The sequence below is a fragment of the Solanum lycopersicum genome, chromosome 10 (assembly GCF_036512215.1).
Source record: "Solanum lycopersicum chromosome 10, SLM_r2.1".
In the NCBI taxonomy this organism is placed as follows: domain Eukaryota; kingdom Viridiplantae; phylum Streptophyta; class Magnoliopsida; order Solanales; family Solanaceae; genus Solanum; species Solanum lycopersicum.
In genome coordinates this window covers 9,005,355-9,017,792 of record NC_090809.1, presented here as the reverse complement: position 1 = coordinate 9,017,792, position 12,438 = coordinate 9,005,355, and the positions used below count along the sequence as shown (strand labels likewise).

At 30.1% G+C, this 12,438-nt stretch overlaps 1 protein-coding gene across 3 annotated transcripts; it reads right to left on the bottom strand.

Annotated features, from left to right (window-relative positions):
* Nucleotides 1–5,153: 5,153 nt before the first annotated feature.
* LOC101268326 (probable plastid-lipid-associated protein 11, chloroplastic) lies at nucleotides 5,154–12,232 on the bottom strand. Of its 3 annotated transcripts, none has more exons than XM_010329004.4 (4): nucleotides 11,719–12,232; nucleotides 11,138–11,203; nucleotides 10,731–10,873; nucleotides 5,154–6,548 (listed from the first exon to the last, which is right to left on the bottom strand). In XM_010329004.4, the coding sequence occupies exons 1-3, from the start codon at nucleotides 12,171–12,173 to the stop codon at nucleotides 10,774–10,776; spliced, it is 621 nt and encodes a 206-aa protein (XP_010327306.1). In that variant the 5' UTR covers nucleotides 12,174–12,232; the 3' UTR covers nucleotides 5,154–6,548; nucleotides 10,731–10,773. The 3 variants fall into 3 exon arrangements, with proteins under 3 accessions (XP_010327306.1, XP_010327305.1, XP_004248552.1); XM_010329003.4 differs by lacking the exon at nucleotides 5,154–6,548 and adding an exon at nucleotides 9,486–9,963; XM_004248504.5 differs by lacking the exon at nucleotides 5,154–6,548 and having other exon boundaries at nucleotides 10,476–10,873.
* Nucleotides 12,233–12,438: the final 206 nt, after the last annotated feature.

The window sequence follows — 12,438 nt, the reverse complement described above, 5'->3', positions numbered from 1 at the left end:
AAAATGATAAGTTTGGTATGTCATTAATTATTATAATAGTGGTAAAATAATAAGTTCAGAATATCATTAATTATTTTCTTAGTAGGTGTGTCAATTCAAAAGTGGACAAGTAAAAAGTAACAGAGAGTATCATTTATGTTTCATTTAGTATCAAAATATCATCCAACTATCATTAATTATTTTTGTTAGTAGGTGTGTCAATTCAAAAGTGGACAAGTAAAAAGTAACAGAGAGTATCATTTATGTTTCATTTAGTATCAAAATATCATCCAACTATCATTATTTTTCTCCAAATATACTTAACACTTCAAAAGCATCACTGTCTCCTAATTGGTATGACATGTCACTAAAATCACCTTTTAATAATATACTAATTTAATTCATAAACTCATTTAACTAAAATAATAACATATTATTTTTAATTTTTTTAATTTATTTATTATGAATAAATTTTCATACTTAAACTTTTCTATCATAATTAAACTTTTTTATTTTTTTATGTTATGCAGAATACATTTTTAAAACGTACTATAATCTCTTCAATTTTGAATACTTATAAACACATACAATCAAGAAAATATTGATGTACAAATCACTCATGAACGCTAATTTTTTTAATTAATCGTAAATTGTATAATGAATCAGTAATATTGAAGGTCGATTAATTATTAAAAAATAATTATTTTGGTGCTTTTAAATCCATATATACTTACAATATCTTTTTAAAAAAAGAAAATAGCAAGTGAATAATATTTATATAAAATGAAATTTTAATCTTTATTTATCAGTATATTAATCTCATATAATATGTATTTTATTAAATTAAGTTAGGAAATTCAATTAATTATTAGCTTATTTATTGATGTTTATTCGTATGAAAAGTTATAATATAATATAATATAATATAAAATAAAAGAATAAAAATAAAAATAAAAAAGTTAAATAATAATTTTTCTTTCTTAACAATTTTTTGTCAACCTTACAAATTCATTTAAATACTTTTATAAAATAAATTGCTTAAAATTTTTAAATAATTTAGTTAGGAATTTTAGAATCATCGGGTAATAAATGTACACAGAGATATTTTCATTCAATTTTGTTTGGTGACAATGTAGAAAGTTACTAGACTTTTTAAATTATTTTTCTTATAATCTTCATAAATTTTCATTTAATTTATATATTTATTTTGTAGAGACATAAGTTTGATAAATTAAATAGGTCTATTATTTTTTAAGTTAATGACAGAACATATCAACTAGAATTTAAGAAGACTTTTGAGGTATTTAGTATTTCTAATGTATAAAAAATATAATATTATTCACTTTCTTTTTTTTCAAAAAAAAAATAATATCGGAAGAATGAATTGCAAAATACACAATTAATATTATTGTGATAGTTAATTGACCTTTAATATTATTGATTTATTATATAACTTATGATTAATTTATGTAAATTAGCGTTCATGAGTGATTTGTATATCAATATTTTTTTAAATGTATGTGTCTATAAGTATCCAAAATTGGTAAAAGGTGAAATAGTCTGATAGACCCTTATACTTATATCGAATTGTAAAGTGGATCCTTCTACTTAGGATTTTGTCAAGTGAACACTTAAACTTAACAAAACACAATATTTTAAACCCTTATTTTATTTGAACAGAGTGCGTGTAATGCAACCAAATACACGTGTAATCCAGCTCATTTTTTAATGCCACATCAGAAATTAAATATTAAAAATAAATAATATTTTTTTTAAAATATTATTTTTTTGTTTTTATTGTACCTTCTTCTCAACTCTTCCATTCTCATCACCCACCATTTCCTATCCGTTTGTCGCCCCACCCACCTCCCACCATTTTCCATCCGTCTGCCGCCCATCACCCCCAAATCCAAACCCACCTTTCTCATCCATCTGCCGCCCCACCCACCTCCCACAAATTCCTATCCCTCTGGCGCCCCACCACTCCCAAATTCAAAACCACCTCCCACCATTTCCCATCAATCTTAAGCATAAATATACACCTGCTGCTATATCTTGCAAATTAGGTGTTCTCGTTTGGCAAGTTTCTAAAAAATATGGAATCTTTTCTTTATCTAATTCTTGAAAAGCTATACATGAATTTTCCTTCTTTAAATCACTTAGAGATTCAAGAATCTTTACTATTAAAATCAGAATACATAAATCTCCGCCCAACAAAAAAAGGTTGCTTGAAGCAACTGTGTAGATTTTAGTAACGACAATTTTCTTCCTAATCTGCAGCAAAGAAAGTTGTCGCTGCCCACCTATACTCTCTTACTCACTATCTCCACCTTTGTCATAGAATAGGTAATTTTCAAAATAAAAAATATCCAATTTTCGAGCGAGCACCACCATGAAATAAACGCCGCATTCTCCCTCCACTAATAATCACCATGAAATTTGATGTCATGAAAGTTCCAATGTCAAATTCAGTAAAGAAGATAACGATAGGGTGTGGATAAGAAAGAAAAAAGGGATTGGGGTTGGGGTGGCTGAAAAAAAAATTAGTGTGGGTAAGAAGATGGAGTTTTTTCCTTTTTAAATTTATTACTTTCTTTTTTTAATAATTTAAAAATTAAATTTTAAATTTTAAATATCATGTTCACTTGCCTTTACAGGCGTGCGACTACACTATCTTGCCAATTCATTTATATTAATGTCACACAAGAATGGTCAATTGTCAGAGGGGTTTAATATGTTGTGTTATGTTGAGCATAAGAATTCAGTTGACAAAGTATTAAGTAGAAGAATCCACAGTACAAACTGATACAAATGTAAGGGTCCACCAGATCATTCCACCTTGATAAAATTGTAGTTCATTTTTAAAATGTATTCTTCATAACATAAAAGAATAAAAAATTTATATGATAAAAAAATTTAAGTATGAAAATTTATTCTTAATAAACTAATAAAAAAATATAAAATATAATATGACCCTCATTTTACTTAAATGGGTTTAATGAATTAAATTAGTCTGTTATTAAAAAAACTTTAATAACATGTCATGCCAACTAGGAGAGAGTGATGATTTTAAAGTGTCAAGTATATTTGGAGGAAAATAGTGATAGCTGAGTAATATTTTGATCCTAAATAAAACATAAACGATATTTCAATGCAATTCTCTTAACTTGGATGTCCATTTAGGAAATTGACTCTAATTTTGATTCTCAAGTTATTAACTCATCCTTCAATTAATTAAAATATATTATTTTAATATTTAAAATTAATTAATGTTTGATAAAAGTTAATTAAAAACATAGCATATATAACAGACTCCAAGCAAGGAAAGAGGTAGTAGAGGCAAAAGAATGTAATATTATATTGTGATTTGTTAAATAAATCTGTGTAAATTATTTTTTATTTTATTTTTGATGGTGAAATATGAGACAATGATAAATACACAACCAATTATAAAGCAAATGATAAATTTTTTTAAGCATCAATACCATGAAATGGAGTAATATATTATTGCAATAAAAATATAAGATATACCAAAAAAAATAGGACAAGCACGTATGTTGGAGCCTCGTCAATGACCAAAAAAATAATTTTAACAATAAATTAGATATTCATTTTAAAAGAAGATAGCAATTGGGTGTCAATAGAATTAAAGGATACCCGTAAATAAATAAACATGGTGCTTAAGATAATAATTGTCAAGTTTGTTAACTTTAGGGACTAAAATAACACATTTTAGTTAATTGAAGGCTAAACATGGTAGTCATAAAACACGAGGATCGAAATTGCAATAAGACAATAACTTAAAGAACCAAGTTACTATTTTCCCATTCCTTATGAAATTAAATAAATGTATTAATAATTTAATCTAAAAATATCTTTATTATCAATAATTTGATTCAAAAATATTTATGTTTTATTAAAAAGAAAAATTATCGTTATCTAAATGAAAAGTAATGATAAAACTATTATGATATGACATACATTAACAGTTAAAAAGGTACATTGTTTTATTTTAATTGTTAAAATAAGATTAAGAAAAAAAACAAAGGTTATTTATTTATTAGTTAAAGTGATTTGAAGATAAAAAAAAATAAGAATCCAATTCTTTAATAGTAATATTTTCAATTAAAATAGAATATGTTCAAAAGGAAAAAGGCACAAATATATTTATTAGGAAAAGGACATTTTGATTCATTAAGTAATAATAAGAGCATTTATGTATTAAATTGTCAGTAGATGTATTTTTAAATATATTTATTAGGAAAAGGACATTTTAATCCATTAATTAAGTAAAAATAAGGGCATTTATGTATTAAATTGTTAGTAAAGGCATTTTTTGACCAATCTATTGCCAACAAGAGTAGAGTTGGATCATATTATTGACTAACAACATTTTTATTTTATTTTACATAATTTGAAGACAATTTAAAACCCTTTAATTATTTGTCAATACTTTTGATATTATAATTTGTAATGTTTGATTCTGAATATCACATAAATTTTTAAAATAGGGATATTTTTTATCTTTTGATTTTAAATTAAAAATAGGTTGAATATATCAAAATATATTTTAATTTTGTAATCTAAAACGTCATATATAAAGTTGAAATTAAAGAATTGTCAATATAAAAGTAAAAATAAAACATCTTTTTAAGACCATAGAAGTATGCTTTAAAATATAAAAGTTAAATTATCATTTTACACCTATATCAAATTAAAAATTTATTTAATTAAAGTTAGAATAGTAATATTTAAAATATTTGTTGATTATATCTATACATCTGTATTATTTTATTATTAAAGCATGACTATAAATATTGGTTGAACAAAATATCCTTCAAATGGCGAATATATATATATATATATATATATATATATATATATATATAATTAGGATGCTTCAAAATTTAAATTTTAAATTATCATTTTACCCCTATACCAAAATTAGAAATTTATTTAATTAATGTTAGAAATTTATTTAATTAATGATTTCTATACCCTTTATAATATAATTTATGTTACATAAACATTGCACTTTCTTAGCCAACTCAGCATTAAGAGTTTATTCATTTTATTTTAAGACAGTTCACAGGGTGATAGGACCCATAAAATTTAATATACAGTTGAAAATTCGATAATAAATTGGAGGACATTTGACTATTTTCTCCTTCATATTTATTTATTTTGAGAAAAGGGTAACTTTATATTCATAGAAAAAATTCTATCATCTAAGAAATGATGAATTGGAAACTTACATTTCAGTGTGATGGGCCCACACCCATAAAGTTAATCAATTACAAGTTTCCTAAGAGCTCAACTACTTCTACCACTTCCCCAACCAAATCTTGTTTACACCAAAAAAAATAGATGACTAATACAGTTGGTTTTAATCCTTTGACAAGCAATTTTCTGTCCTTCAAAGCACTTGGTGTTTCTTTCCTTCCATATGGACCACCAAATACATGATGGGATGAGCTTCCACCATTCTTCCTTTTTACCTCTGCTTCCAACTCCTGGCCAACTGTTCAGAAGCTCCAAAGTAGTCTTTGGCATCATCACCCAACTAATCCCCAAAATGCATAAAAACATATTCCACAAACTGGCAGTTATTTGACAGTGTATGAGTATATGATTGTTTACTTCAGCTTCCTGTTCACACATAAAGAACCTTGAACAGATTTGCATGTCTCTTTTATGTGGGACCTCATGAGTGAACATGCCTTCTTGATTAGTAGCCAAACAAAACATGAAACTTTCAATGGACATATCACCTTCCAAAGTAGTTTTCAGGGCCATCTTTCAATTAGTTGAGACATTATAGTTCATCTTCCAATAGCATGATTTCACTGTATAAACCCCTTTGTTGTATATCTTCCATATTGGCTTATCAGACCTCTCAGAAGTACCTGGGAAACTACTAAGGACCCTTAATAACATAGCAACCTCCTCAATTTCCTAATCATTAAATGCTCTTCTAAAAAACAGATTCCAGCCCTGTTGACTTTATACTTGTCCCATAGTATATAGGTGAGGGGATAGTTTTCTCAAATTATCCTCCCCTATCTATATTTCATTTCAGAACTCTGTCTTCATTCCATTCCCAACACTAATGCATATGTCGTTTCTAAAAAATGGTCATAGTCTTCTGGTCTTCCAGACACTGCATCCAAATGTGCCCATAACATCTTCAGTTGTCTATTGGTCAAGAAAACCATACTTTCCTGCTATAAATCTCCTCTATAAGGCTCTATGTTCGGTACAAAATCTCCATAGCCATTTTTGGAGCAGAAAACTATTATGGAGACTTAGGTTTTTTAATCCTAAGCCTCCTTGGTTTCTACTGAGTGCAAGAGTATGCCATTTCACCAAGTTGTAGCCTCTCTTTTAAATAACCAAGAAATATGTATGTGACCCACCCTTTGGACCAATCACAGTCTTCTAAACTCGGTGGATAATGGGCCCGCCCCTCTACCCTTCTCCGCGTAAATATTGGGTTTCGCTTTGCATGGTGTGGGGCTTGAACATGTACCTAAGCAGCAAATCATCCATCTTTTGCCACTCGAGCTAACCTGGGTTTATATTATCATTTCCAGTGTTATCAAAGGCAAAAAGCGCAAAAAAACTCTTAAGGTTTGTGGAGCTTTAAGCGCAAAGCGCAAATAAAGCGTGGGCTTTAATGAAAAAAGGCTCAAAGGGAGAAAAAAAAATACAAGCATATATGTTTAGTCCAAGACTAAAAATTATAAACATGGATGATACATTTATGACCAAAGAAATTGAAAAAAGAAATTATGATAAAAGTGAAATATTATTGTTTAGTGTCACTTCTTCATATGAGACTCATTAGCAGTGAAAAGTTTGTATTAGAACCTTGATGACGACACTGAAGCGCACATAAAGCGAGGTGAAGCGCTCAACATGTTTTTGAGTCTCGCTTCAGGGCTTAAGCGCGCCGTTGATAACACTCGTCATATGTAGTGTCGTTTTCTTGTGTATTTATGTTTGGTCATAGAATCTGCATTTTATAGTGATTTTTAGGTGTTTTTTCACGTTTATTTAAAAAAAGGAATTCTTATCTTTTTCTATTGTTCTTTTTGCTTGTTTATTTTAAAAAAGGAATTCTTCTCTTTTTCTATTGTTCTTTTTGCTTGTTTACCGTCATATCTGATCTTCTTTTGTCTCCTTTATTTATTGATTTTTTTATCTTTTTGTTTTGTTTATTTATTGTCTGTTTGTCTACTTGTTAGGGTTCCTATTACTTATTGATATCATGTAAAGTTAGGTAGGTGCAGACAAGTTGATATTCTTGAAGTTCCCAGCCAGTTGATCTTATATAGTTGATGTTCTTGAGGGCCTCATCCACTTAGATTATATAGCTAAGCCTTAGCTTATCTGTTACTTAAAAGCATCATAACTAACTCGAATATGCTTTAAGACTTAACTATTTCACTTTTTAACTCTTACAAGTTTGACTTATCTTAACACGTAATCTTAATACTTAACAATTAGTAAAGTAATATGAATAATTAACTTTAATAGACTGCCACTGTCCATTTTTTCTTCTTTTTTTTCTAGTGCGAGTACTAACTAACTAGTCACTGCGCTGCCACTGTCCATTTTTCCATTTTATTCCTAATATGAGTACTAACTAACCTTATGCTTTAAGACTTAACTATTTTACTTAGCTTATCTACTGTAATATGACTTGTTAACCCTTCGTAGACTGCTAATTATATGTAATAGATTGCCACAATTCATTTTCTTTTCTTTTTTCCCTAATGTGACTGACTAACCAACCTTATGCATTAAGACTTAACTTTACTATTTCACTTAGCTTCTCTAATGTAATATGACTTGTTAACTCTTCCTGGATGGCGGCTGACTTACATTAATAGACTGACCTTGTCCATTCTTTTCTTCTTTTTTTCTAATGTGACTACTGACTAACTAACCTTATGCTTTTTTTTGAGAAGAACTAATTAACCTTATGCTTTAATACTTAACTATTTCACTTCGTCTATACTCTATATAGTGTAATATGACTTGTTAACTCTTCCTAGACTGTAGATTTATTCACTTAGTTTATCTAAAAGTAATATGACTTGTTAACTCTTCCTAGACTGCTGACTTATATGTAATAGATTACCCTTGTCCATTTTTTCTTCTTTTTTCCTAATGTGACTACTAATGAACTTATCTTATGCATTAAGCCTTAACTATTTCACATAGCTTATTCAATGTAATATGACTTGTTAACTCATCCTAGACTGTTGATATATTCACTTAGCTTATCAAATGTAATATGACATGTTAGCCGAATCCCAGCACCCGTATCCATACTCGGATATGCACCCCCCGAATTTTAAAATTTAAATTTTGCCGAATTCGACTCCGGATGCCCGCACCCGAGTCTGAGCAACTTAGACCATTGCCCATACACCAGCTCCTAGGTCCACAAAAGCCCTTTGTTCAAGTCATCTATCCCGTTTCCCGTCTAGACTCTAGCCTAGAGATGCTTATTTTGTTCAACATCTAACCAGCATCCTCCACCCTCCACCTTCAAAACTTGCATTATTCATCACCCACTTGAACCTACACCACTTTGTTCTAGATTTAGTTGTTTTTCTTTTAATATTAACCAGAATATCCTTGACTACCAACGCAAAAAGAAAGTTCCCATTCATCAACTTAAGTACGCTTTTTTATACTTCGTTTGAAATCTCAAATAAATGTCAACTAGATGAAAAGGAGAGATAACTATGGGACTAGTAAAGTGGATAGTTTTGTTTGAAATGCCTCGTTCTCCATTACATTTAATGGGAAATGTGAGAATACAGGTTTGCTATATTTGGATAACCAAGGGACATTTAATAATGCTAAAACTATAGGAACCAAAATATTCAAACTTTGGCACAACTTAAATGACTTCTCAATCACAACTCATAAGAATACAATCAAAACAAATTGATTTACCTTCACAAGTTCAGATTTTAGACTATAAAATAAAATAATAAATAATAGTCATGATTGTAAGAGATTCAATTGAACTAGGTCATACGGTGGAAAAGTTCTTGCACTAATCAACTTAACGTGCTACTATCACCAATGACAATACAAAGTGCACAAATGAAGATCTTATTGTAAATGGTCATCTTCACATTTCAATGTGAACAATATAGCTATGTTCTTTTATTCCTATTCCTTAAGGGGTCGTTTGATGTGACGGATAATCCCAAATAGTCTTAGGATTAAATTATAGTACCACTTAATTTGTTGTTTGATTGGCAAGTACGGGATAATTTATCCCGGGATTAATAATTAGTACCGGGATAAGTTATCCCTCCCCTTGGGTGGTAAAGTAATCCCATGATAACTTATCCCGGGATAAAATAAGTAAATGATAAAAAATGTCTCTTTCAATCCTTTTGTTACATCAAGGGTATATTTGTAAACAAATAATTTGTTCTTAAAATTTATTATTTTGAATACAACAACCAAACACTCAATAAAAAATAATCTCATCATAATTTATCTCATCATAATTTATCTCATCATAACATGAATTCAAACCAAACGAGCCAAAAAGGATTGTATTACAAAACTCAAGTAAATTCTTGACGTATGTAAAGGTGTTTCCATGTTCAGATGAATAAATGTAATATAATAATCTTCCGTAATTGTCAACGGTTAGAGAAGCAAATGGAAAATCAACTACATGACCAAAAAAAAAACGGATAGTTTGTATGGCAATAAGGAAAAGAAAACTATTATCAACTTGGAAAGTCAATGGGGTACTAAAAGCAAGACTATGTTACCGTTCTCCCATGTTTGGTAGGTGATACTAAGTACGAGATTAGCCCTATATAAATGTAGAGAAAATTAGGTGTTTTCTAGCCAGTCATCAATAAGAAACAGGCAAGATAGTAATGAATTGTATTGGTCAAAACTTTTGACGAGCGACTTGTTGCAACCTGCCCAGCATGCCTACACAGATCAAGCATGTTTCTGTTTTAATGTGAATGAAAACATTTCTAAAAATGAAAAAGGAAACAAATTAAGTATGCTACTGCTTTAGCGCGAGTGAAACAATTTCTTAAAATAAAAAAAAATGTACCAAGTATGTTTCTTCTTTAGCACATACAAAATTATTTCTCAAAACAAAATGGAATCCTCCTCTTAAGAATGGTAACTAAATTATTACTGTAGTGCAAATGAAAATATTTCTCAACATGAAATTAAAGGAATCTTCTTGAGGTTGCGAAGGTCCTCTAACTCTCACACTTATTCCTAGATGGACTTACAAAACTGGTTGAGTCGTCTTTATGTATTACATATTTACAGAAACATTTTGAAGAAGATTACCCTTTTTTTACCAGACAAGCTACTTAGTTGATTTAGCAACGTCAGAAAACCCAGTGACATATGTGTAATGGAGATAAACTGATCGTGCAAAACTAAGAAGGACACATAATTAAATCAGTTAAAAAGATAAGTCATACGTTGTCAACATAGAGGTAACACTGAATAAATTTATTTACATATTTTACATAAATGAAGGTACAAATTCTGTCTCATTAGTGACTCAAGTCTTATGACAATAAATTAAATGTCTCCTCTTAACATTACAAAATCATGGTTACAAAGAGGATGGTACAACACCTATACATTCAGAACAAGGATAAAAATTATAGGAAACATAATCTCTCCAGTTATATCAGCATGATGATGAGAGTTCAAAGAAAGAAACTTACAGTAAAATTTATGTACAGAGACAGCAGAAGACAAATTCGACAATCATTCTTTCCAAGTATAAGGAGCACGTTCGACAATCAGGTAATCTTGCCTGATATCTTTGACTACTCGAATATCATCATCAAGGTACACAGTCTCAAACCTATTCAAAGGTTATATAAATCATTATTGACCCAAGCAATAAGACACTTCCTGACTCGAGCAAAAAAATTGAGGAAAAGTGGGAAAGAAAGAAAAAAGAAAGGAACGAAGCAAATGATTGAGATAAAATACTTTGAAAGGCATTTCAACTTCCTAAGCACTATACCTTGCAATCAAATATATGGAGAACTCCTCATCTACCATATATCACTTGGTGGATTATAAATGGTGTTAATCGAGAAAATTAAAGAAAACAAACGCTTACCACCCTTGTCCAAATGGTGGTAGAGGAAATTCCCAATTTTTTCCACGCAGAACTGCACTTGTGAATCTATAAGATAACAGCAATTGTCAATAGACCATGATAAAGAACAAACTATAACAACAGTTGCAAGACAGGGAAAACCTATCTCTGTCCTATTATCATATTCTCTAATGTTTCAAGAAATTTCTCACCCCTAACTAGAAGTGAATTTACCAACTTTAAGTGACTCACCTAACTTCTAGAGTCTGTTCCAGAAAAGTTTATTAGCATGCAACAACAAACAATAATGCCCCAACCTCAAATGAATCTTCAATATTAATCATTTCTATTTGGCACGTTGATATTCACTATCACTATATTCGATGTCTTGTGTTACAAATGAGCAAATAGCAGACATCTTCACCAAGTCACTTCCGCAAGCAAAGCACGAGTTCTTCAAAGTTTAACATGTATCTTTTCTATAACTTTGCATCTAAGAGTGTTTCCTTCTTTACTAAGAATCCTAAGTACTATAAAATATGCATACAATCAAATCCCTGTTATTGTTCCAACAAATATATCAAAGAGAGAATGATAATTACCTGAAATTTACACGCTGAGAAGATGCAACTTCAATAGTAGACCGAACAAAGAAAACCCCATCAGGTGGGAAAGTGATAACATTGTTAAGAGTTTTTTTCTCAACATCAATAACCTGTAGAACATCACCAGCTTTAGTACCAAAAAAGGAAGCATTCTTAATAATAAAAAGCTGTTCTTTCTCCGTAGTCCAAAGCAAACGCCAAGTGGCTGAAAGGGAACTTCCAGTGGTGACAGTATCACGTCCAATGGAACCCAAATCGTCAATAGCTTGGATTATTTGTGAGAGCTTTTGGGGGTCAGATTGAGTCTTTAGACCACGTTCTTGGTCAGAAATCAGGTTGAGAAGATGGATTTTTTGGGATTGAGATGTGAGGGAAGAAGAATGGATGGGTCTTTTGTGGGATTTGGGTTTAGAAGGGAAGGAATTTGGAAGAGAGAAGAAGCAGGTTGCCATTTTTGCTCTTTGGAAGAAACAAGTGGTCTTTGTGAAATCTGTTTTTTTATCTTTGCTATTTCGTGGGAAATTAATAGGTTGTGCAATGCTTTGTTCCTCGATTTAATTGTATTCTGTAGCAAACGTTAGCTAAAATTTGCCAGCGTTTCTCTCCCAAAAATCTCGCTCGCCACTCTCCATTCTCGCTCGCCTCTCTCCATTCTCGCTCGCCTCTCTCGCTTTATACACAGAAGTGTATAATTTTGTTTCTGTTTTGTATAAAGCG

Bases quoted from the DNA above. Each gene is read 5' to 3' on its own strand.
- LOC101268326 (XM_010329004.4), bottom strand. From the start codon at position 12,173: ATGGCAACCTGCTTCTTCTCTCTTCCAAATTCCTTCCCTTCTAAACCC. The intron at 11,204-11,718 runs GTAATTATCATT...GTTATCTTATAG, and splicing joins TCTCAGCGTGTAAATTTCAG to ATTCACAAGTGCAGTTCTGC. The intron at 10,874-11,137 runs GTAAGCGTTTGT...ACCTTTGAATAG, and splicing joins CCACCATTTGGACAAGGGTG to GTTTGAGACTGTGTACCTTG.